Genomic DNA, 23,084 nt, shown 5'->3' with positions numbered 1-23,084 from the left:
GCCCCTGAACAGACAGTTAACCCACTGTTCCTAGGCCGTCATTGAAAATCAGAATTTGTTCTTAACTGTCTTGCCTAGTTAAATAAAGGTAGTATTAAAAAAAAGGTTATACCAGCCACTGCTCTGAATCAGCCTAGTAGTCAGGTTATACCAGCCACGGCTCTGAATCAGCCTAGTGGTCAGGTTATACCAGCCACGGCTCTGAATCAGCCTAGTGGTCAGGTTATACCAGCCACGGCTCTGAATCAGCCTAGTGGTCAGGTTATACCAGCCACGGCTCTGAATCAGCCTAGTGGTCAGGTTATACCAGCCACGGCTCTGAATCAGCCTAGTGGTCAGGTTATACCAGCCACGGCTCTGAATCAGCCTAGTGGTCAGGTTATACCAGCCACGGCTCTGAATCAGCCGAGTGGTCAGGTTATACCAGCCACGGCTCTGAATCAGCCGAGTGGTCAGGTTATACCAGCCACGGCTCTGAATCAGCCTAGTGGTCATGTTATACCAGCCACGGCTCTGAATCAGCCGAGTGGTCATGTTATACCAGCCACGGCTCTGAATCAGCCTAGTGGTCAGGTTATACCAGCCACGGCTCTGAATCAGCCTAGTGGTCAGGTTATACCAGCCACGGCTCTGAATCAGCCTAGTGGTCAGGTTATACCAGCCACGGCTTCAAGTCAGCCTCGCAGTCAGGTTATACCAGCCACGGCTCTGAATCAGCCTAGTGGTCAGGTTATACCAGCCACGGCTTCAAGTCAGCCTCGCAGTCAGGTTATACCAGCCACGGCTTCAAGTCAGCCTCGCAGTCAGGTTATACCAGCCACGGCTTCAAGTCAGCCTCGCAGTCAGGTTATACCAGCCACGGCTTCAAGTCAGCCTCGCAGTCAGGTTATACCAGCCACGGCTCTGAATCAGCCTAGTGGTCAGGTTATACCAGCCACGGCTCTGAATCAGCCTAGTGGTCAGGTTATACCAGCCACGGCTCTGAATCAGCCTAGTAGTCAGGTTATACCAGCCACCGCTCTGAATCAGCCTAGTGGTCAGGTTATACCAGCCACGGCTTCAAGTCAGCCTCGTAGTCAGGTTATACCAGCCACGGCTCTGAATCAGCCTAGTGGTCAGGTTATACCATCCAAACATCTCTTACGCATCTGGGAAATGTACATTCAAAAGGAGACAGCATGTTGTAATCCTGTCCTGAGCAGAGCACTGACCAGCAGACAGTCTCAGAGTAGGACTGCTGTTCTAGGATCAGGTCCACCCAGGTTGTCGTGTAATCTTATTCATTATGATCATAAAGAGAGAAGTGATCCCAGATCAGTACATGTTTGTTTGAAGATGGGCCTGGTCTTTCTTTACTCATCAATACTTTAAATGTGAGTTTAACACACGAGTGAGTGTTAAAGAAAGTGCTCATTATTCATTCATGAAAAGTTAAAGCTCGTTTTACTTGCCTTTAGTAAACCTACACTGACTGTTCTCTTGTTACGAGGCTGTCTGTCCCCTGTCTCCTCTCTAAACTACAGGCCTATAGGTGACCCCAACAGAGCCAGACTCTTTCTATACTCTGTCTTCACAATGTATTCATACCTCCTGACCTATTCCACATGTTGTTACAGCCTGGATTCAACATGGATGAAATGCATGTGTTTCTCATCCATCTACACACACAACCTCGTGACAAAATGGATTAAATACACGTGTTTCTCACCCATCTACACACAACCTCATGACAACATGGATGAAATACATGTTTCTCATCCATCTACACACAACCTCGTGACAACATGGATGAAATACATGTGTTTCTCATCCATCTACACACAACCTCGTGACAAAATGGATGACAAAATGGATGAAATACATGTGTTTCTCACCCATCTACACACAACCTCATGACAACATGGATGAAATACATGTGTTTATACACCATGTTCAAAGGGATATTCAATGTCTTCTTTTTTATTTGTACCCATCTACCAATAGGTGCCCTTCTTTGCAAGGCATTGGAAAACCTCCCTGGTCTTTGGTTGAATCTGTGTTTGAAATTCACTGCTTGACTGAGGGATCTTACAGATAATTATATGTGTGGGGTACAGAGATGAGGTAGTCACTCAAAACTCATGTTAAACACTATTATTGCACACAGAGTCCATGCAACTTATTATGTGACTTGTTAAGCACATTTTTACTCCTGAACTTATTTCGGTTTGTCCGAACAAAGGGGTTGAATACTTATTGATTTAAGACATTTCAGCTTTTCATTTTTTATGAATCTGTCAAAAAAATCTAAAAACATGTTCCACTTTGTAATTATGGTTTGTAGGCCAGTGACAAACTACATTTAATCATTGTAAATTCAGGCTGTAACACATTCAGGCTGTAACACATTCAGGCTGTAACACACCCAGGCTGTAACACACCCAGGCTGTAACACACCCAGGCTGTAACACACCCAGGCTGTAACACACCCAGGCTGTAACACACCCAGGCTGTAACACACCCAGGCTGTAACACACCCAGGCTGTAACACACCCAGGCTGTACCCACTGTAACACCAGGCTGTAACACACCCAGGCTGTAACACACCCAGGCTGTAACACCCAGGCAGGCTGTAACACACCCAGGCTGTAACACCCATTCAGGCTGTAACACATTCAGGCTGTAACACACCCAGGCTTAACACACCCAGGCTGTAACACATTCAGGCTGTAACACACAGGCTTAACACACCCAGGCTGTAACACATTCAGGCTGTAACACATTCAGGCTGTACCCAGGCTGTAACACACCCAGAATTCAGGCTGTAACACATTCAGGCTGTAACACATTCAGGCTGTAACACATTCAGGCTGTAACACATTCAGGCTGTAACACATTCAGGCTGTAACACATTCAGGCTGTAACACATTCAGGCTGTAACACACCCAGGCTGTAACACACCCAGGCTGTAACACACCCAGGCTGTAACACACCCAGGCTGTAACACACCCAGGCTGTAACACATTCAGGCTGTAACACATTCAGGCTGTAACACATTCAGGCTGTAACACATTCAGGCTGTAACACATTCAGGCTGTAACACATTCAGGCTGTAACACATTCAGGCTGTAACACACCAGAATGTGAAAAAGGTCAAGTGGTGTGAATACTTTCTGAAGGCTCTTTAGCTTAGAGATTTTTAATAGGCCAATTGTTCTAATTTCAGTTGGGTTAAAGCTACAGTATGTTCCATCAAATGAGTTCTGTGCTTAGAATTCCTACATTCTGTAGCGACCTTGGACTAGAACATGTCTACCTTCGTCATCAAGATGTTGGAGTGACAGCTGTAAGAGCCTGGGTTCCAGTCCTGGAAGAACACTATGTCCTCCCTGTTGTTTTCATTACTAACGGTTTGTCTCCCAGGTTCTACCAGATCCGTGCCAGTATGAAAGTGCCATCACGAGTCCCTCACAAAATAGAGGCCAGTCTACTCCACCCACCAGGTCAGTTAACACACACACGCATTCGCTTTCTCTCTCTCTCTCTCTCTGTCTCTCTCTCTGTCTCTCTCTCTGTCTCTCTCTCTCTCTCTCTCTCTCTCTCTCTCTCTCTCTCTCTCTCTCTCTCTCTCTCTCTCTCTCTCTGTCTCTCTGTCTCTCTGTCTCTCTGTCTCTCTGTCTCTCTGTCTCTGTCTCTCTCTCTCTAAAATGCTTTAGTTGTGTGTGTCCAACCATAAAGAAATCACCTTCTTTTGTATTATTAATTATTATTATTTGTGTGTCCATTTTCGGGAAACTTGTCTTGCATCTCAACAAATCACAGCACAGTAGGGATTAGTTGTTGTTATTATTATTAATTTATTCAATTGACTTCTACTGGTGGGAATATCTGGGCTCTGGGGTTTTTGTAAAGATGGAGTCAGTATCTGCGGCCTGATGGTAGGAGCTGTACTCCCGGTTGAGTGGGTGTGTCAGGTCAGTGGCAATTCTCAGTCCTGCCCTCACTACTCTCTCCAAGAACAGCGCTTCCATGTTCTTCAGAATAACACAATGTGGTTGTTTTAATAGAGATGGATAACTGTTCTACCAGGCTTGGAAACACAATGTGGTTGTTTTTAATAGAGATGGATAACTGTTTCTACCAGGCTTGGAAACACAATGTGGTTGTTTTAATAGAGATGGATAACTGTTTCTACCAGGCTTAGAAACACAATGTGGTTGTTTTAATAGAGATGGATAACTGTTCTACCAGGCTTGGAAACACAATGTGGTTGTTTTAATAGAGATGGATAACTGTTCTACCAGAAACACAATGTGGTTGTTTTAATAGAGATGGATAACTGTTCTACCAGGCTTAGAAACACAATGTGGTTGTTTTAATAGAGATGGATAACTGTTCTACCAGGCTTAGAAACACAATGTGGTTGTTTTAATAGAGATGGATAACTGTTCTACCAGGCTTAGAAACACAATGTGGTTGTTTTAATAGAGATGGATAACTGTTTCTACAGGCTTAGAAACACAATGTGGTTGTTTTAATAGAGATGGATAACTGTTCTACCAGGCTTAGAAACACAATGTGGTTGTTTTAATAGAGATGGATAACTGTTTTACCAGGCTTAGAAACACAATGTGGTTGTTTTAATAGAGATGGATAACTGTTTCTACCAGGCTTAGAAACACAATGTGGTTGTTTTAATAGAGATGGATAACTGTTCTACCAGGCTTAGAAACACAATGTGGTTGTTTTAATAGAGATGGATAACTGTTTCTACCAGGCTTAGAAACACAATGTGGTTGTTTTAATAGAGATGGATAACTGTTTCTACCAGGCTTAGAAACACAATGTGGTTGTTTTAATAGAGATGGATAACTGTTTAGTACCAGGCTTAGAAACACAATGTGGTTGTTTTAATAGAGATGGATAACGTTTCTACCAGGCTTAGAAACACAATGTGGTTGTTTTAATAGAGATGGATAACTGTTTCTACCAGCTTAGAAACACAATGTGGTTGTTTTAATAGAGAGAGGCTTAGAAACACAATGTGGTTGTTTTAATAGAGATGGATAACTGTTAGTACCAGGCTTAGAAACACAATGTGGTTGTTTTAATAGAGATGGATAACTGTTCTACCAGGCTTGGAAACACAATGTTGTTGTTTTTAATAGAGATGGATAACTGTTCTACCAGGCTTAGAAACACAATGTGGTTGTTTTAATAGAGATGGATAACTGTTTCTACCAGGCTTAGAAACACAATGTGGTTGTTTTTTTATTGACCTGATATTTATTTACACCTCTATTAAACCAACACCTTGCTGTATCATCTGCACACTTTACTGTTGCACCTTCTGGTGTTATTTGGGTGCAAACGTTAGTGTAGAGGGTGAACCGAACCAGCAAAAGGACACTGCTCTGGGGTACCCTTATATTGGCGGTTAGTGGGTTCTGATGTATTCACACTGAACCTCAGTCTTCTGACCCGACTGGTGAGAGAACAGCTGATCCAGTTGATGAGACGTGTGTTGATGCCCACATGGTCGCAAGTTTGTTCACCACAATATCGGCACGTAATGTGTTGATGCCCACATGGTCGCAAGTTTGTTCACCAGAATATCAGGACGTAATGTGTTGATGCCCACATGGTCGCAAGTTTGCAACAGAATATCGGGACGTAATGTGTTGATGCCCACATCAAGTTTGTTCACCACAATATCAGGACGTAATGTGTTGATGCCCACATGTTCGCAAGTTTGTTCACCACAATATCAGGACGTAATGTGTTGATCAAGTTTGTTCACCACAATATCAGGACGTAATGTGTTGATGCCCACATGTCGCAAGTTTGTTCACCACAATATCAGGACGTAATGTGTTGATGAGTTTGTTCACCACAATATCAGGACGTAATGTGTTGATGCCCACATGGTCGCAAGTTTGTTCACCACAATATCAGGACGTAATGTGTTGATGCCCACATGGTCGCAAGTTTGTTCACCACAATATCAGGACGTAATGTGTTGATGCCCACATGGTCGCAAGTTTGTTCACCACAATATCAGGACGTAATGTGTTGATGCCCACATGGTCAAGTTTGTTCACCACAATATCAGGACGTAATGTGTTGATGCCCACATGGTCGCAAGTTTGTTCACCACAATATCAGGACGTAATGTGTTGATGCCCACATGTTGAGTTTGTTCACCACAATATCATGTTGATGCCCACATGGTCGCAAGTTTGTTCACCACAATATCAGGACGTAATGTGTTGATGCCCACATGGTCGCAAGTTTGTTCACCACAATATCAGGACGTAATGTGTTGATGCCCACATGAGTTTGTTCACCACAATATCACGTAATGTGTTGATGCCCACATGGTCGCAAGTTTGTTCACCACAATATCAGGACGTAATGTGTTGATGCCCACATGGTCGCAAGTTTGTTCACCACAATATCAGGACGTAATGTTGATTGTCGCAAGTTTGTTCACCACAATATCAGGACGTAATGTGTTGATGCCCACATGGTCGCAAGTTTGTTCACCACAATATCAGGACGTAATGTGTTGATGCCCACATGGTCGCAAGTTTGTTCACCACAATATCAGGACGTAATGTGTTGATGCCCACATGGTCGCAAGTTTGTTCACCACAATATCAGGACGTAATGTGTTGATGCCCACATGATGCCCACATGGTCGCAAGTTTGTTCACCACAATATCAGGACGTAATGTGTTGATGCCCACAAGCAAGTTTGTTCACCACAATATCAGGACGTAATGTGTTGATGCCCACATGTTTGTTCACCACAATATCAGGACGTAAGTTTGTTCAGTTTGTTCCACAATATCAGGACGTAATGTGTTGATGTTGAGTTTGCAATATCAGGACATGTGTTGATGTCGCAAGTTTGTATACCACAATATTAGGACGTAATGCGTTGATGCCCACATGGTCTCAAGTTTGTTCACTAGAATATCAGGATGTAATGTGTTGAAAGCAGATAAAAACAAATCCACAAAAAGTATTGTGGCATATGAACGTGGTTTATCCAGATCATGTAGATTTGATGGAGGAAGAAGACCGGTGCATCTTCAGTTCCATGGCCTGGTTTATATGCCAGCTGGAACGGGTCCAGTAGGCTCTCTGTGTGCAGGAGAAGGTGTCCCAGGACAATGGGGTCCAAACATTAGATTATCACAGAGGTCAAGCAGATGTGATGACCATCATTCAGGGATTTGGATGATTCACTTTGAATGGGCACGATAGTTTCACTTTTCCAGATTTGGGCGCTTCTGCTGCTGTCCAATGACATTTGAAAAATTATTCTGTACATGTTACACAGCCACTTACACTCCCTGATAACATCCCACTTAGACCATCACAGCCTTTTGCTTTCTGAGGATGGAGTTTGGAGAAGACCTGAAAGACAACCTTTTCAGAGATGACTCTGGGATGATTCTGGGACTCTGGGGTGACTCTGGGATGATTCTGGGACTCTGGGATGATTCTGGGACTCTGGGATGACTCTGGGATGATTCTGGGACTCTGGGATGATTCTGGGACTGCCATCCTATGTATTGTTATTTTCAAGTATGTTTTCCATTTTGAGTTTGTAATCCAAGTAGTTTTTAAACTCTGTTTAATGTTTCTTTGAATGGATTTCATCGGAGTTGTATCCACCCCTTGACTTTTCCCACATTTTGTTACATCCTTATTCTAAAATGGATGACATTTTGTTACATCCTTATTCTAAAATGGATGACATTTTGTTACATCCTTATTCTACAATGGATGACATTTTGTTACATCCTTATTCTAAAATGGATGACATTTTGTTACATCCTTATTCTAAAATGGATGACATTTTTGCACATAATTTAAAATGTGTTACATACATATTCAGACCCTTTACTCAAAATGGGTTCTGAGTTCTAAACTTGAAATATTGTTAATCATGAGGAAATGAGGAGTGCCACAGTCTGGTTTCTACACCAGAAGTGAATGGGCATCCATAGGAGGAATGTATATGGTCTGGTCAATTAAGGGTGGATATGAGCCAGAGGCTTGGAATGTACTGAGTAAAGGAAAGACAATCACATGTTTGCAGTCACTGATAAGGGTGCAGAGATTTGGATTAGTGTGGAATGGGGGCCGAGGTCAGGTCACATTAAAGGAGAAGGAACAGTACCTTTGGCAGCGATTACGGCCTCAAGTCTTCTTGGTTATGATGCTATAAGCTCGGCACAACTGTGTTTGGGGAGTTTCTCCTATTCTTCTCTGAAGATTCTCTCAAGGTCTGTCAGGTTGGATGGAGAGCGTTGCTGCACAGCTATTTTCAGGTCTCCAGAGATGTTCGATCAGTGGCTGGGCCACTCAACGACATTCAGAGACTAGTCCCGAAGCCACTCCTGAGTTGTCTTGGCTGTGTGCTTAGGGTCGTTGTCCTGTTGGAAGGTGAACCTTCACCCCAGTCTGAAGTCTTGAGTGTTCTGGAACATGTTTTCATCAATGATCTCTGTACTTTGCTCCGTTCATCTTTCCCTCGATCCTGACTAGTCTTTCAGTCCCTGCTGCTGAAAAATATCCCCACAGCATGATGCTACCACCACCATGCTTCACTGTAGGGATAGTGCCAGATTTCCTCCAGACTTGACGCTTGGCATTCAGGTCAGAGGAACTCTGGAGCTCTGGAGTTACCATCGAGTTATTGGTCTCTTCCCTGACCAAAGCCCTCCCCCCCCGATTGCTGCAGACATTGTTTGATACCCTCGACACAATCCTGTCTCGGAGCTCTACGGACAATTCCTTCGACCTCATGGCTTGGTTTTTTCTCTTGACATGCACTGTCAACTGTGGGACCTTTTTATATAGACAGCTGTGTGGCTTTCAAAATCATGTACAATCAATTTAATTTATAACAGGTGGACTCCAATCAAGTTATAGAAACATCCTCAAGGATGATCAATGGAAACAGGATGCATCTGAGCTCAGTTTCGAGTCTCATAGCAAAGGGTCTGAATAGCAAAGGGTCTGAATAGCAAAGGGTCTGAATAGTTATGTAAGTCAGGTATTTCTGTTTTGGGGGGGAGGGAGGGGTTGCAAACATTTCTAGAAACCTGTTTTCACTTTGTTATTATGGGGTATTATGTGTAGATTGATTTAAAAAAAAAACAATTTTAGAATAAGGCTGTAACGTAACATGTAGAAAATGTCAAGGGTGTCTGAATAGTTTCAGAACACACTGTATGTAGTCAGTAATGGTCCCATTCAGTTCCTCAATGTTTTTGTTTGTGTCACATAATACCCCCCAAATGATACAGTCAAAGCAGCCTTTTAACAACATGTCCATATTTATTTCAGACCAATCCTTCACCTACGTTATCCAAGGTTTTTCAGATGTAATGTTCTGTTTGTAACGATGTGAGAGCAAGATGGAATTATGATCCGAGTCCAAGTTGTGCTGTGTGCTTTCTAACCATTCCTTATGCTTCATTAACAGAGATGTTTTCTGATTGCGTGTGTAGCAGGTTCCATATTGTTCATCATTTGGGAGGGTTTTATCTATGTTCTTGGTTCTCCTTCAACATCTTTTACTATGAAGGGAATGATTAGGCCAGACGTTAACCTTTCTAGCGCAGGGGTTCCGCTAGCAGAACACCTCGACAACATTCCGCTGAGAAGGCAGCGCTCGAAATTCAAAAATATATTTTTAGAAATATGTAACTTTCACACATTAACAAGTCCAATACAGCAAATGAAAGATAAACATCTTGTTAATCTACCCATCGTGTCCGATTTAAAAAAATGCTTTACAGCTAAAGCACAACATATGATTATGTTAGATCACCGCCAAGTCGAAAAAACACAGCCATTTTTCCAGCCAAAGATAGGAGTCACAAAAAGCAGAAATGTAGATAAAATGAATCACTAACCTTTGATCTTCATTAGATGACACTCATAGGACATCATGTTACACAATACGTGTGTAAGTTTTGTTCGATAATGTGCATATTTATATCCAAAAATCTCGGTTTACATTGGCGCCTTACGTGCAGTAATGTTTGGATTCCAAAACATCCAGTGATTTTGCAGAAATACTAATAATAAACATTGATAAAAGATACTAGTGTTATTCACAGAATTAAAGATAGACTTCTCCTTAATGCAACCGCTGTGTCAGATTTGAAATTTTTTTTGAAGGAAAAAGCATAATCTGAGAACGGCGCTCAGAACCCAAAACAGCCAGAGGAGTAGCTGCCATTTTGGAATCAACAAAGTTAGAAACAACACCATAACTATTCTTACTCACTTACTCACTTACCTTTGATGATCCTCATCAGAAGGCAGTCCCAGGAATCGCAGTTCGACAATAGATGACTGATTTGTTCCATAAAGTTGTCATTCATGTCCAAATAGCCACTTGTTGTTAGCGTGTTCAGCCCAGTAATCCATCTTTATGAGGCGTTAGCATTTCATCCAGACAAAAACTCAAAGTTCCATTACAGTCCTTTAGAAACATGTCAAACGATGTATGGAATCAATCAATAATGTTCCAACCAGAGAATTCCTTTGTCTTTAGAAAGGCACTGGAACGAGAGGTAACTCTGTCGGGAGCGCATGTCATGAGACCGAGGCACTATGCCAGAACACTGACTCAAACAGGTCTCATGAGCCCCTCCTTTATAGTAGAATCGTCATTCAAGTTTAAAAAGACGGTTGACATCTAGTGGAAGCCCTAGGAAGTGCAACCTCATCCATATCTCAATGTGTACTCGGTAAGCCAAGCTTTGACAAACTACAAACCTCAAATGTCCCACTTCCTGGTTGGATTTTTCTCAGGTTTTCGCCTACCAAATGAGTTCTGTTATACTAGGACATCATTCAAACAGTTTTAGAATCTTCAGAGTGTTTTCTATCCAAAACTAATAATAATATGCATATATTAGCATCTGGGACTGAGTAGGAGGCAGTTCACTCTGGGCACGCTATTCATCCAAAAGTGAAAATGCTGCCCCCTATCCCAAAAACTGGATCCTTAATACAATTTTCTAGTGTAGGTGACCACCTATAAAAGCTAGCTTGTACGGTTGATTCATTTGTCAGAGAGGTTATTTCAAAGGGCAGCAAGCTGAGAGATGGCAAATATGATATGAATTTCTCCTCTAAATAGTCTGGTCTGATTGTGTGCGTTCCAGAATGGTGATGCTTCCTCTTTTAATGTGAAAGATGGCGTTCATCTAGAGTTCCAATGTGTGAGTTGAATATCCATTTGAACTGACAGTGATACTCTTGGTTGAATGACATTGAGGGAAGCCCTTCAGATGAATGTGTATTTGGTCTACTCCTCCATTGGGTTTGTTGTTGGCAGAGTGGCAGGACTGGTTGATCTCACAAAACCAGCCTTGTTCCCAGCTCTTTTCTGAGTCCTGGCAGCCTGGAACAGTCACGGCTCATCCCTGTCCTGGTCTGCACTGAGAGGAATGCCTTTGCTCCCTCCACTCCAGCCTCACAATACGCTGCGTTCTGTCCCCCAACAACCAATCCTCCTGTCACAGTGAGGATTAAGAGGGGACAAAGGAGGATGAGATTGCAGGATGCTCCAGTGTTTTCTGCTCTGAGCCTGATAGGAGTCAGTGAGAGGCTGAGCGCTTTAGCTGAGTGGGATTGGTTCTTCCTCCTCACCTCAACCCTGGGGTTTCTAAGTGGCCTATTAATAGGAGGCCTTGTCTCTGGTCTCTTGCTAGCCAGGACTCTCTGGCATTGGTAGTACACCCAATTGACTAGAGTTGGTGTTGTACTTTAAGTGATGAAATAGGCTAATTCCCCAAAATGGGGTTGTTTCATTTTCAGCAGAAAGCTGTTCCATGAGCTTGTATTGTATTTTCCACCAGCAGTATGGTGTTTTCCTTCCTGGGTTGGTGGATTCCTGTTCCTCTCTGGTCTTTCCCTCCACGGCCGATCACATAGTTGCAGGTTCTATAGTGCTGTTAGTTCCTCCACGGCTGATCACATAGTTGCAGTTTCTATAGTGCTGTTAGTTCCTCCACGGCTGATCACATAGTTGCAGGTTCTATAGTGCTGTTAGTTCCTCCACGGCTGATCTCATAGTTGCAGGTTCTATAGTGCTGTTAGTTCCTCCACGGCTGATCACATAGTTGCAGGTTCTATAGTGCTGTTAGTTCTTCCACGGCTGATCACATAGTTGCAGGTTCTATAGTGCTGTTAGTTCCTCCACGGCTGATCACATAGTTGCAGGTTCTATAGTGCTGTTAGTTCTTCCACGGCTGATCACATAGTTGCAGGTTCTATAGTGCTGTTAGTTCCTCCACGGCTGATCACATAGTTGCAGGTTCTATAGTGCTGTTAGTTCCTCCACGGCCGATCACATAGTTGCAGGTTCTATAGTGCTGTTAGTTCCTCCACGGCTGATCACATAGTTGCAGGTTCTCTAGTGCCATTAATCACCTAGTAAGGATAGGAAATGGTTAGTCATCCCTGTAAGCCATCAGCCATGTGTAAAAACAACCAACAGACTGACTGCGTGTGTTTGCTGTGTCTATGCTGCCAGGACATGCCTCAGACTGCTGCCAGGTCACAGCTGACATCCTGGATGTCTGTTAGAGGGAACATGTACTGTAAGCTGTTCATAGGAACTTAACTGGCCAACTTCTCACCGGTACCTAGTAGTGCTGGGAATTGCCAAGGACCTCACGATACGATATTATCACCATACTTTGGTGCCGATGTGATATGTATCACAATTCTCACAATTCTATATGTATTGCTATTCGATACTGTGATTTTATTAGGATTCATGTTCCAAACATATTGCTCACCATATGTCTGCTGCAGAGGGACAGAGAGCCAATGGAAAACAAGTTTTCATCCGTCATGGAAATAAAAGTACTAAAAACAAATTTGACTTATTTAAAAAGTTTTGGTACAGCTAAGCAGCGCAAAAATGTATATTGTGATAGTCATAATTATGTGATATATCGTCAAATATTATCCTGATATGTTACTGTTTGGCTTTTTCCCCCTATTAGTAGTATCTAACCCCCCCCTCTTCTCAGTACCCCCCCTCCTCTCAGTACCTAACCCCCTCTTCTCAGTACCTACCCCCACCTCTTCTCAGTACCTACCCCCTCTTCTCAGTACCTAACCCCCCTCTTCTCAGTACCTAACCTGCCCTCCTCTCCAGTACCTAACCCCCTCCTCTCCGTACCTAACCCCCACTCCTCTCCAGTACCTAACCCCCACTCCTCTCCAGTACCCTAACCCCCCTCCTCTTCAGTACCTAACCACCCCACTCCTCTTCAGTACCTAACCACCCCACTCCTCTCCAGTACCTAACCCCCCTCCTCTCCAGTACCTAACCCCCCACTCTTCTCCAGTACCTAAATCCCCCCACCTCTCCAGTACCTAACCCCCCACTCCTCTCCAGTACCTAACCCCCCACTCCTCTCCAGTACCTAACCCCCCACTCCTCCCCCTAACCCCCACTCCTCTCCAGTACCTAACCCCCACTCCTCTCCAGTACCTAACCCCCACTCCTCTCCAGTACCTAACCCCCCCACTCCTCTCCAGTACCTAACCCCCACTCCTCTCCAGTACCTAACCCCCCACTCCTCTCCAGTACCTAACCCCCCACTCCTCTCCAGTACCTAACCCCCACTCCTCTCCAGTACCTAACCCCCACTCCTCTCCAGTACCTAACCCCCCTCCTCTCCAGTACCTAACCCCCCCTCCTCTCCAGTACCTAACCCCCCACTCCTCTCCAGTACCTAACCCCCACTCCTCTCCAGTACCTAACCCCCACTCCTCTCCAGTACCTAACCCCCCACTCCTCTCCAGTACCTAACCCCCACTCCTCTCCAGTACCTAACCCCCACTCCTCTCCAGTACCTAACCCCCACTCCTCTCCAGTACCTAACCCCCACTCCTCTCCAGTACCTAACCTCCCCACTCCTCTCCAGTTCCTAGCCTCCGGTTAATCTCAGTTATTTTGTTGATACAGTCATTGTGTATTACTGTGTTGATGTAAGTTTTCTGCATTCAAACAAATGTCTTCTCATTACAGGTTCTGATCTGGCCTTCCCTGCAGCTGTGGTCGATGACGTCATCTGCAGCAAGACCTTCCAGATCCTCTATAAGAACGAGGAGGTGGTTGTCAATGATGTGCTGGTGTTCAAAATCATGATGCTGCTGGATGAGAAGAAGGTAATGAAGCTAGACTGTAGGCTAAGACAAGGAAGCTAGACTGTAGGTTAAGACGAGGAGGCTAGACTGTAGGCTAAGCTGAGGACGCTAGACTGTAGGCTAAGCTGAGGACGCTAGACTGTAGGCTAAGCTGAGGACGCTAGACTGTAGGCTAAACTGAGGACGCTAGACTGTAGGCTAAGCTGAGGACGCTAGACTGTAGGCTAAGATGAGGACGCTAGACTGTAGGCTAAGCTGAGGACGCTAGACTGTAGGCTAAGCTGAGGACGCTAGACTGTAGGCTAAGCTGAGGACGCTAGACTGTAGGCTAAGCTGAGGACGCTAGACTGTAGGCTAAGCTGAGGACGCTAGACTGTAGGCTAAGCTGAGGAAGCTAGACTGTAGGCTAAGCTGAGGAAGCTAGACTGTAGGCTAAACTGAGGAAGCTAGACTGTAGGCTAAGCTGAGGAAGCTAGACTGTAGGCTAAGACCGTGACCAATGACCAAGTTGTCGTTGTGCTGGTTAGAATCAGTTCTGCTATAGAGGACAATTGGCTGGCTTTCACTGAGGCTCTGGCTAGCCTGTGTTCAAATGTCTACAGTAGCATACTACTTACAATGCCCAATACATTGCTTCATACTGTGTGAGCTTGAGCTGCACTGCAGTGATCCATATGATTGGCCAATTAGATGCAGGCTATTTAGCCTAGCTTTATTTAGATTTAATGTAGACAATTTAGCCTAATATCTCACATGGATATTGTTCACAATAGCAGGTTATAAAATAAATACCTGTTATGATGGTATGGATATAGGAGGAGAGACGTGGTATGATGGTATGGATATAGGAGGAGAGACGTGGTATGATGGTATGGATATAGGAAGAGAGACGTGTATGATGGTATGGATATAGGAAGAGAGACGTGGTATGGATGGATATAGGAAGAGATATGTGGTATGGATATAGGAAGAGAGACGTGGTATGATGGTATGGATATAGGAAGAGAGACGTGGTATGATGGTATGGATATAGGAAGAGAGACGTGGTATGGTAGGAAGAGAGACGTGGTATGGATATAGGAAGAGAGCGTGGTATGATGGTATGGATATATGGATATAGGAAGAGAGATGGTATGGATATAGGAATGGTATGGATATAGGAAGAGAGACGTGGTATGATGGTATGGATATAGGAAGAGAGGTATATGATGGTATGGATATAGGAGGAGAGACGCGGTATGATGGTATGGATATAGGAGGAGAGACGTGGTATGATGGTATGGATATAGAGACGCGGATGATGGTATGGATATAGGAGGAGAGACGCGGTATGATGGTATGGATATAGGAAGAGAGATGTATGATGGTATGGATATAGGAAGAGAGACGTGGTATGATGGTATGGATATAGGAAGAGAGACGTGGTATGATGGTATGGATATAGGAGGAGAGACGCGGTATGATGGTATGGATATAGGAAGAGAGACGTGGTATGATGGTATGGATATAGGAAGAGAGACGCGGTATGATGGTATGGATATAGGAAGAGAGACGTGGTATGGATATAGGAAGAGAGACGTGGTATGATGGTATGGATATAGGAGGAGAGACGTGGTATGATGGTATGGATATAGGAAGAGAGACGTGGTATGGATATAGGAGGAGAGACGCGGTATGATGGTATGGATATAGGAAGAGAGACGTGGTATGATGGTATGGATATAGGAAGAGAGACGTGGTATGATGGTATGGATATAGGAGGAGAGACGCGGTATGATGGTATGGATATAGGAGGAGAGACGCGGTATGATGGTATGGATATAGGAGGAGAGACGCTGTATGATGGTATGGATATAGGAGGAGAGACGTGGTATGATGGTATGGATATAGGAAGAGAGACGCGGTATGATGGTATGGATATAGGGCAGTATGATGGTATGGATATAGGAAGAGAGACGCGGTATGATGGTATGGATATAGGAGGAGAGACGCGGTATGATGGTATGGATATAGGACGGGAGACGCGGTATGATGGTATGGATATAGGAGGAGAGACGTGGTATGGATATAGGAAGAGAGACGCGGTATGATGGTATAGATATAGGAGGAGAGACGCGGTATGATGGTATGGATATAGGAGGAGAGACGCGGTATGATGGTATGGATATAGGAGGAGAGACGCGGTATGATGGTATGGATATAGGAAGAGAGACGTGGTATGATGGTATGGATATAGGAAGAGAGACGTGGTATGATGGTATGGATATAGGAAGAGAGACGCGGTATGATGGTATGGATATAGGAGGAGAGACGCGGTATGATGGTATGGATGGTATGGATGGATATAGGACGGGAGAGACGGTATGATGGTATGGATATAGGGGTATGATGGTATGGAGGAGAGAGACGGTATGATGGTATGGATATAGGACGGGAGACGCGGTATGATGGTATGGATATAGGAGGAGAGACTCGGTATGATGGTATGGATATAGGAGGAGAGACGCGGTATGATGGTATGGATATAGGAGGAGAGACGCGGTATGATGGTATGGATATAGGAGGAGAGACGCGGTATGATGGTATGGATATAGGACGGGAGACGCGGTATGATGGTATGGATATAGGAGGAGAGACGCGGTATGATGGTATGGATATAGGAAGAGAGACGCGGTATGATGGTATGGATATAGGAGGAGAGACGCGGTATGATGGTATGGATATAGGAGGAGAGACGCGGTATGATGGTATGGATATAGGAGGAGAGACGTGGTATGGACGTGGTATGATGGTATGGATATAGGAAGAGAGACGCGGTATGATGGTATGGATATAGGACGAGAGACGCGGTATGATGGTATGGATATAGGAAGAGAGACGCGGTATGATGGTATGGATGTAGGAAGAGACACGCGGTATGATGGTATGGATATAGGAGGAGAGACGCGGTATGATGGTATGGATATAGGAGGAGAGACGCGGTATGATGGTATGGATATAGGACATGAGACGCGGTATGATGGTATGGATATAGGAGGAGAGACGCGGTATGATGTTATGGATATAGGACGGGAGACGCGGTATGATGGTATGGATATAGGAGGAGAGACGGTATGATGGTATGGATGTAGGAGGGGAGACGTGGTATGATGGTATGGATATAGGAAGAGAGACGTGGTATGGTGGTATGGATATGGTATGATGGATATGATGGTATGGATGTAGGAGGGGAGACGTGGTATGATGGTATGGATATAGGAGGGGAGACGTGGTATGATGGTATGGATATAGGAGGGGAGACGTGGTATGATGGTATGGATATAGGAGGGGAGACGTGGTATGATGGTATGGATATAGGAAGAGAGACGTGGTATGATGGTATGGATATAGGAGGAGAGACGTGGTATGATGGTATGGATATAGGAGGGGAGACGTGGTATGATGGTATGGATATAGGAGAGAGACGTGGTATGGATATGGTGGTATGATGGTATATAGGAGGGGAGACGTGGTATGATGGTAGGAGGGGAGATGGTATGATATGGATATAGGAGGGAGACGTGGTATGATGGTATGGATATAGGAGGGGAGACGTGGTATGATATGGATATAGGATGGATATAGGAGACGTGGTATGATGGTATGGATATAGGAGGGGAGACGTGGTATGATGATGGTATGGATGGTATGGATATAGGAGGAGAGACGTGGTATGGTGGGTGGATATAGGAGGGGGATATGGATGTAGGAGGGGAGACGTGGTATGGTGGTATGGATATAGGAGGGGAGACGTGGTATGGTGGTATGGATATAGGAGGGGAGACGTGGTATGGTGGTATGGATATAGGAGGGGAGACGTGGTATGGTTTTTCCACTCTGAAGGGTTTCCTCTGATTTCTATCCGTTCATACTAATGTACTACTAAGAATGCAGTACTGCACATGGCTTCATACTACGTAGTACGTACTAGAGTTCGACCGATTAAATGGAATGGCCGATTAATTGGGGCCGATTTTCAAGTTTTCATAACAATTGGAAATCGGTATTTTTGGGCGCCGATTATTTTATTTAATCTTTACTGATCTCAACTGATCCAATCTTGCAAACTTACAGTTAACTTGTCCAATGCAATAATGACCTGCCTCTCTCTCGTTGCACTCCACAAGGAGACTGCCTGTTACGCAAATGCAGTAAGCTGAGGTAAGTTGCTAGCTAGCATTAAATTTACCTTATAAAAACACATGGTTGATGATATTACTAGATATTATCTAGCGTGTCCTGCGTTGCATATAATCTGACTGAGCATACAAGTATCTAAGTATCTGACTGAGCGGTGGTAGGCAGAAGCAGGCGTGTAAACATTCATTCAAACAGCACTTTCGTGCGTTTTGCCAGCAGCTCTTCGTTGTGCGTCAAGCATTGCGCTGTTTATGACTTCAAACCTATCAACTCCCGAGATGAGGCTGGTGTAACTGAAGTGAAATGGCTGACTGGTTAGCGGGCGCCAATAGCGTTTCAAACTTCACTCGCTCTGAACCTTGGGGTGGTTGTTTCCCTTGCTCTGCATGGGAAACGCTGCTTCAATGTGGTGGCTGTTGTCGTTGTGTTGCAGGTTCGAGCCCAGGCAGGAGCGAGGAGAGGGACAGAAGCTATTACTGTTACACTGGCAATACTAAAGTGCCTATAAGAACATCCAATAGTCAAAGGTTAATGAAATACAAAGAGGGAAATGGTCCTAGGGAAATAGTCCTATAATAACTACAACCTTAAACCTCTTACCTGGGAATATTGAAGACTCATGTTAAAAGGAACCATCAGCTTTCATATGTTCTCATGTTCTGAGCAAGGAACTGAAACGTTAGCTTTCTTACATGGCACATATTGCACTTTTATGTTCTTCTCCAACACTTTGTTTTTGCATTATTTAAACCAAATTGAACATGTTTCATTATCTACTTGAAGCTAAATTGATTTTATTGATGTATTATATTAAGTTAAAATAAGTGTTCATTCAATATGGTTGTAATTGTCATTATTACAAATACATATATATACATTTTTAAATCGGCCGATTAATCGGTATCGGCTTTTTGGTCCTCCAATAATCGGTATCGGCGGTGAAAAATCATACTCGGTCGACCTCTAGTACGTACTACTAAGAATGCATGTCCAGTACTGCACATTGCTTCATACTACGTAGTACGCTAGTGAATGGTGCTCTTGGGTTGTTGTCATGGTGGAAATCAGTCCCTCTGTCGATGGGGAAATAGGCTCAGTTTCTTTTCCCCTCTGAAATGATTGTTTCCCCTGTCTGTTTCTATCCCTCTTCAGGTAGAAGAATCCCTCAACGACATGGACTTCCAGCTCTCTCTGGAGTTATACTTCACAGATGGAGACTTCTCGTACGTTTCATCATGGCCGAACACTGTGCTTCTTATGCTGTTACCAAACCTGTGTTCAAACACCATTTGAAGTCTTAGATACTGTACTTTTAGTGTTTTCTTTAGCCTGCCCAGAAAGCCAGATGGATGTTTTTTTTTTTTTTTTTTACATTCTTCAAGTAGTATTTTAACCCAGATCTGGCTATTTTTAAATGAAGATTGTGTTTTTGAATCTCTGCTATGGTGTCCTTAATAAACCCGTCTCCGGCACTTTTTAGACACGTCGGATGGGGTCTGTTTATACCAAGGGAATGTGCAGCAGTGCATTTCAAGTTGAATATTTCTCAATACTTCAGATGGAAACATTGCACACAGTTTTTTAATATTCTTTATGCATCTATATGAATACGTTTTTTCTATTGTATGATTAGAGTTTCTCCAGCAGATACGTTCTTTCCCACTAGGCCCGAGGAGCTCAGCTCCCTGCAGAACATCAGCAGTCGTTCGCTCCGCTTGCACTTTAGTCTGAACCGAGGCATCCACCAACACATCAATATCATGTTCGACTACTTCCACCTGTCTGTCGTCTCTATGGCCGTCCACGCATCCCTGGTTGCCCTGCACCAACCCCTCATCAGGTAACACACACACACTGTATAGGGAATAGGGTGTGACTTCGGACTGACTTGGATATATCATCACGTTCATAAATAAGCATAAGTCTCTCTGGATAAGAGCGTCTGCTAAATGACTAAGATGTAAATCTACACTCTATTTATCCAGCCTCCAGTTCAGACTTGGTCTTCAGAGCAGTATAACTGAAAGGTGTTGACCAGTAAGGCCTGATTCCTTAATGGCTGTTGTCTGTTGTAGTTTCCCCCCGGCTAGTGAAGAGTACATGGCTGAATCGCACCGCCCCCCAGCAGAGTAAAGACTCTGTCATCCCGGCCCTGGAGAATGTGGTGTTTGGAACCAGCTATGTCAAACAGCTGTCTGCTGATGTAAGTATAGTTTAGGCCTTAGGACTGTCTTCCTCTAAAAAAAAAATTCTCGTCTGAGTTGTCTGTTCTAAAACATTTATTTTTCCATATATTGACACGCCTTATAAAATCAGCTATATGTACTGAGCTTGTCTGATGCCTTAAGGGCAATGTGATTGAATAATTAAGATGCACAAATGACTCAAGACGGAGCCAGAGATCAACATAACCAAAATAAAAATACATTTTCCCGACCCTCCTCCTCCTGCTATGACGTTTCCACTGGATCAGATCATGACATGTTTCCCTTTTACCGATGGGAGAAAGATGGAAACATTTTTCAAATACATTGAGGAACTATTGTCATTCTCAATGGATGTAAAAATATACTTTGTTCACCTGCTGTTTGAGGTAAAGAAATAAACACTTTGAGAAGCTCCACAGCTCATTAGTGGTGATGAGTTAAGACAATCACAGATACTATCAGACTTCCCCAAATAGGCACATTTCTACATTTGCACACAGGCCAGGTAGCCTAGGTCTACATCTATGGATAAACAGGTGCACGTCCTTAAACAATATTAACAGGAGCGCTCCAAACATAATACAATGAATAAATGGACCAAACTATTAAATGGAATGAAATACACCAAAACGTGTCTCACGAGTGTAGCATAGGTTGTGAGCTCTGCAAACAACGTGTTCACTCTGACATGGAGAATGGTAATTACAAACCAACTAGTCCTCAACCTCCAGATTAATCAGTCATCTCTCACTAATGGCTTCTAGTAGCTCCTCTTCTCTGACTGTAGGCCAAATAATAATATGTTGAATCCATTAACAGAAATGACTGGAACAAAACAAACATAGATAGATGAGAATGAAAGGTACTACTGGTGTTATGTGTCATGGTGAATTGATAGAATTTAACAATGGAAGGGCAAACCATTCACACAGTTAATATGAAACAATGAATTGGCCGGAGAGAAGATGCATTCTGAAGAATGAGTGTTCCGCTGACAGGGACAAGCTGCGAGTAATGACTTCTATAAGAATGAGTGTTCTGCTGACAGGGACAAGCTGCGAGTAATGACTTCTATAAGAATGAGTGTTCTGCTGACAGGGACAAGCTGCGAGTAATGACTTCTATAAGAATGAGTGTTCTGCTGACAGGGACAAGCTGCGAGTAATGACTTCTATAAGAATGAGTGTTCTGCTGACAGGGACAAGCTGAGTAATGACTTCTATAAGAATGAGTGTTCTGACAGGGACTGACAGGGATAAGAAAGCTGTTCGAGTGACAGGGACAATGAGTAATGACTTCTATAAGAATGAGTGTTCTGCTGACAGGGACAAGCTGCGAGTAATGACTTCTATAAGAATGAGTGTTCCGCTGACAGGGACAAGCTGCGAGTAATGACTTCTATAAGAATGAGTGTTCCGCTGACAGGGACAAGCTGCGAGTAATGACTTCTATAAGAATGAGTGTTCTGCTGCTAGTAATGACTTCTATAAGAATGAGTGTTCTGCTGCTAGTAATGACTTCTATAAGAATGAGTGTTCTGCTGCTAGTAATGACTTCTATAAGAATGAGTGTTCCGCTGACAGGGACAAGCTGCGAGTAATGACTTCTATAAGAATGAGTGTTCTGCTGCTAGTAATGACTTCTATAAGAATGAGTGTTCTGCTGCTAGTAATGACTTCTATAAGAATGAGTGTTCTGCTGACAGGGACAAGCTGCGAGTAATGTCTTCTATAAGAATGAGTGTTCTGCTGACAGGGACAAGCTGCGAGTAATGTCTTCTATAAGAATGAGTGTTCTGCTGACAGGGACAAGCTGCTAGTAATGTCTTCTATAAGAATGAGTGTTCTGCTGACAGGGACAAGCTGCGAGTAATGTCTTCTATAAGAATGAGTGTTCTGCTGACAGGGACAAGCTGCGAGTAATGTCTTCTATAAGAATGAGTGTTCTGCTGACAGGGACAAGCTGCTAGTAATGACTTCTATAAGAATGAGTGTTCTGCTGCTAGTAATGACTTCTATAAGAATGAGTGTTCTGCTGACAGGGACAAGCTGCTAGTAATGACTTCTATAAGAATGAGTGTTCTGTTGACAGGGACAACCTGCTAGTAATGACTTCTATAAGAATGAGTGTTCTGTTGACAGGGACAACCTGCTAGTAATGACTTATATAAGAATGAGTGTTCTGTTGACAGGGACAACCTGCTAGTAATGACTTCTATAAGAATGAGTGTTCTGCTGCTAGTAATGACTTCTATAAGAATGAGAGTTCTGCTGCTAGTAATGACTTCTATAAGAATGAGAGTTCTGCTGCTAGTAATGACTTCTATAAGAATGAGTGTTCTGCTGAAAGGGACAAGCTGTACTTCATAAAGACTGTAAGGTACAGGGCAGAAGGAAAACAAGTTGTGGTAGGAGAGGTTATTGACCGATGAGATGGGGAAGAAGAAGCTCTACTAGAAGCCATTAGGGAGAGATGTTGGATTAACACTGACACTAACACTGACATGGAGAAGGG

General features: G+C 43.6%; 1 protein-coding gene across 1 annotated transcript in view; it reads left to right on the top strand.

Annotated features, from left to right (window-relative positions):
* LOC124020687 (protein FAM135A-like) overlaps window positions 1-23,084 on the top strand; it is a 58,644-nt gene that overhangs the window by 12,818 nt on the left and 22,742 nt on the right. Inside the window, 5 exon segments of the mRNA XM_046335934.1 lie at window positions 3,403-3,482; window positions 14,066-14,205; window positions 19,516-19,586; window positions 20,030-20,203; window positions 20,440-20,566. Of these exon segments, the coding sequence (XP_046191890.1) occupies window positions 3,403-3,482; window positions 14,066-14,205; window positions 19,516-19,586; window positions 20,030-20,203; window positions 20,440-20,566 (592 nt within the window).

This window comes from Oncorhynchus gorbuscha, unplaced genomic scaffold (assembly GCF_021184085.1).
Source record: "Oncorhynchus gorbuscha isolate QuinsamMale2020 ecotype Even-year unplaced genomic scaffold, OgorEven_v1.0 Un_scaffold_877, whole genome shotgun sequence".
NCBI lineage: Eukaryota > Metazoa > Chordata > Actinopteri > Salmoniformes > Salmonidae > Oncorhynchus > Oncorhynchus gorbuscha.
Note: the sequence above shows the minus strand (reverse complement) of the source record. Positions and strands in the feature narration are given on the sequence as shown.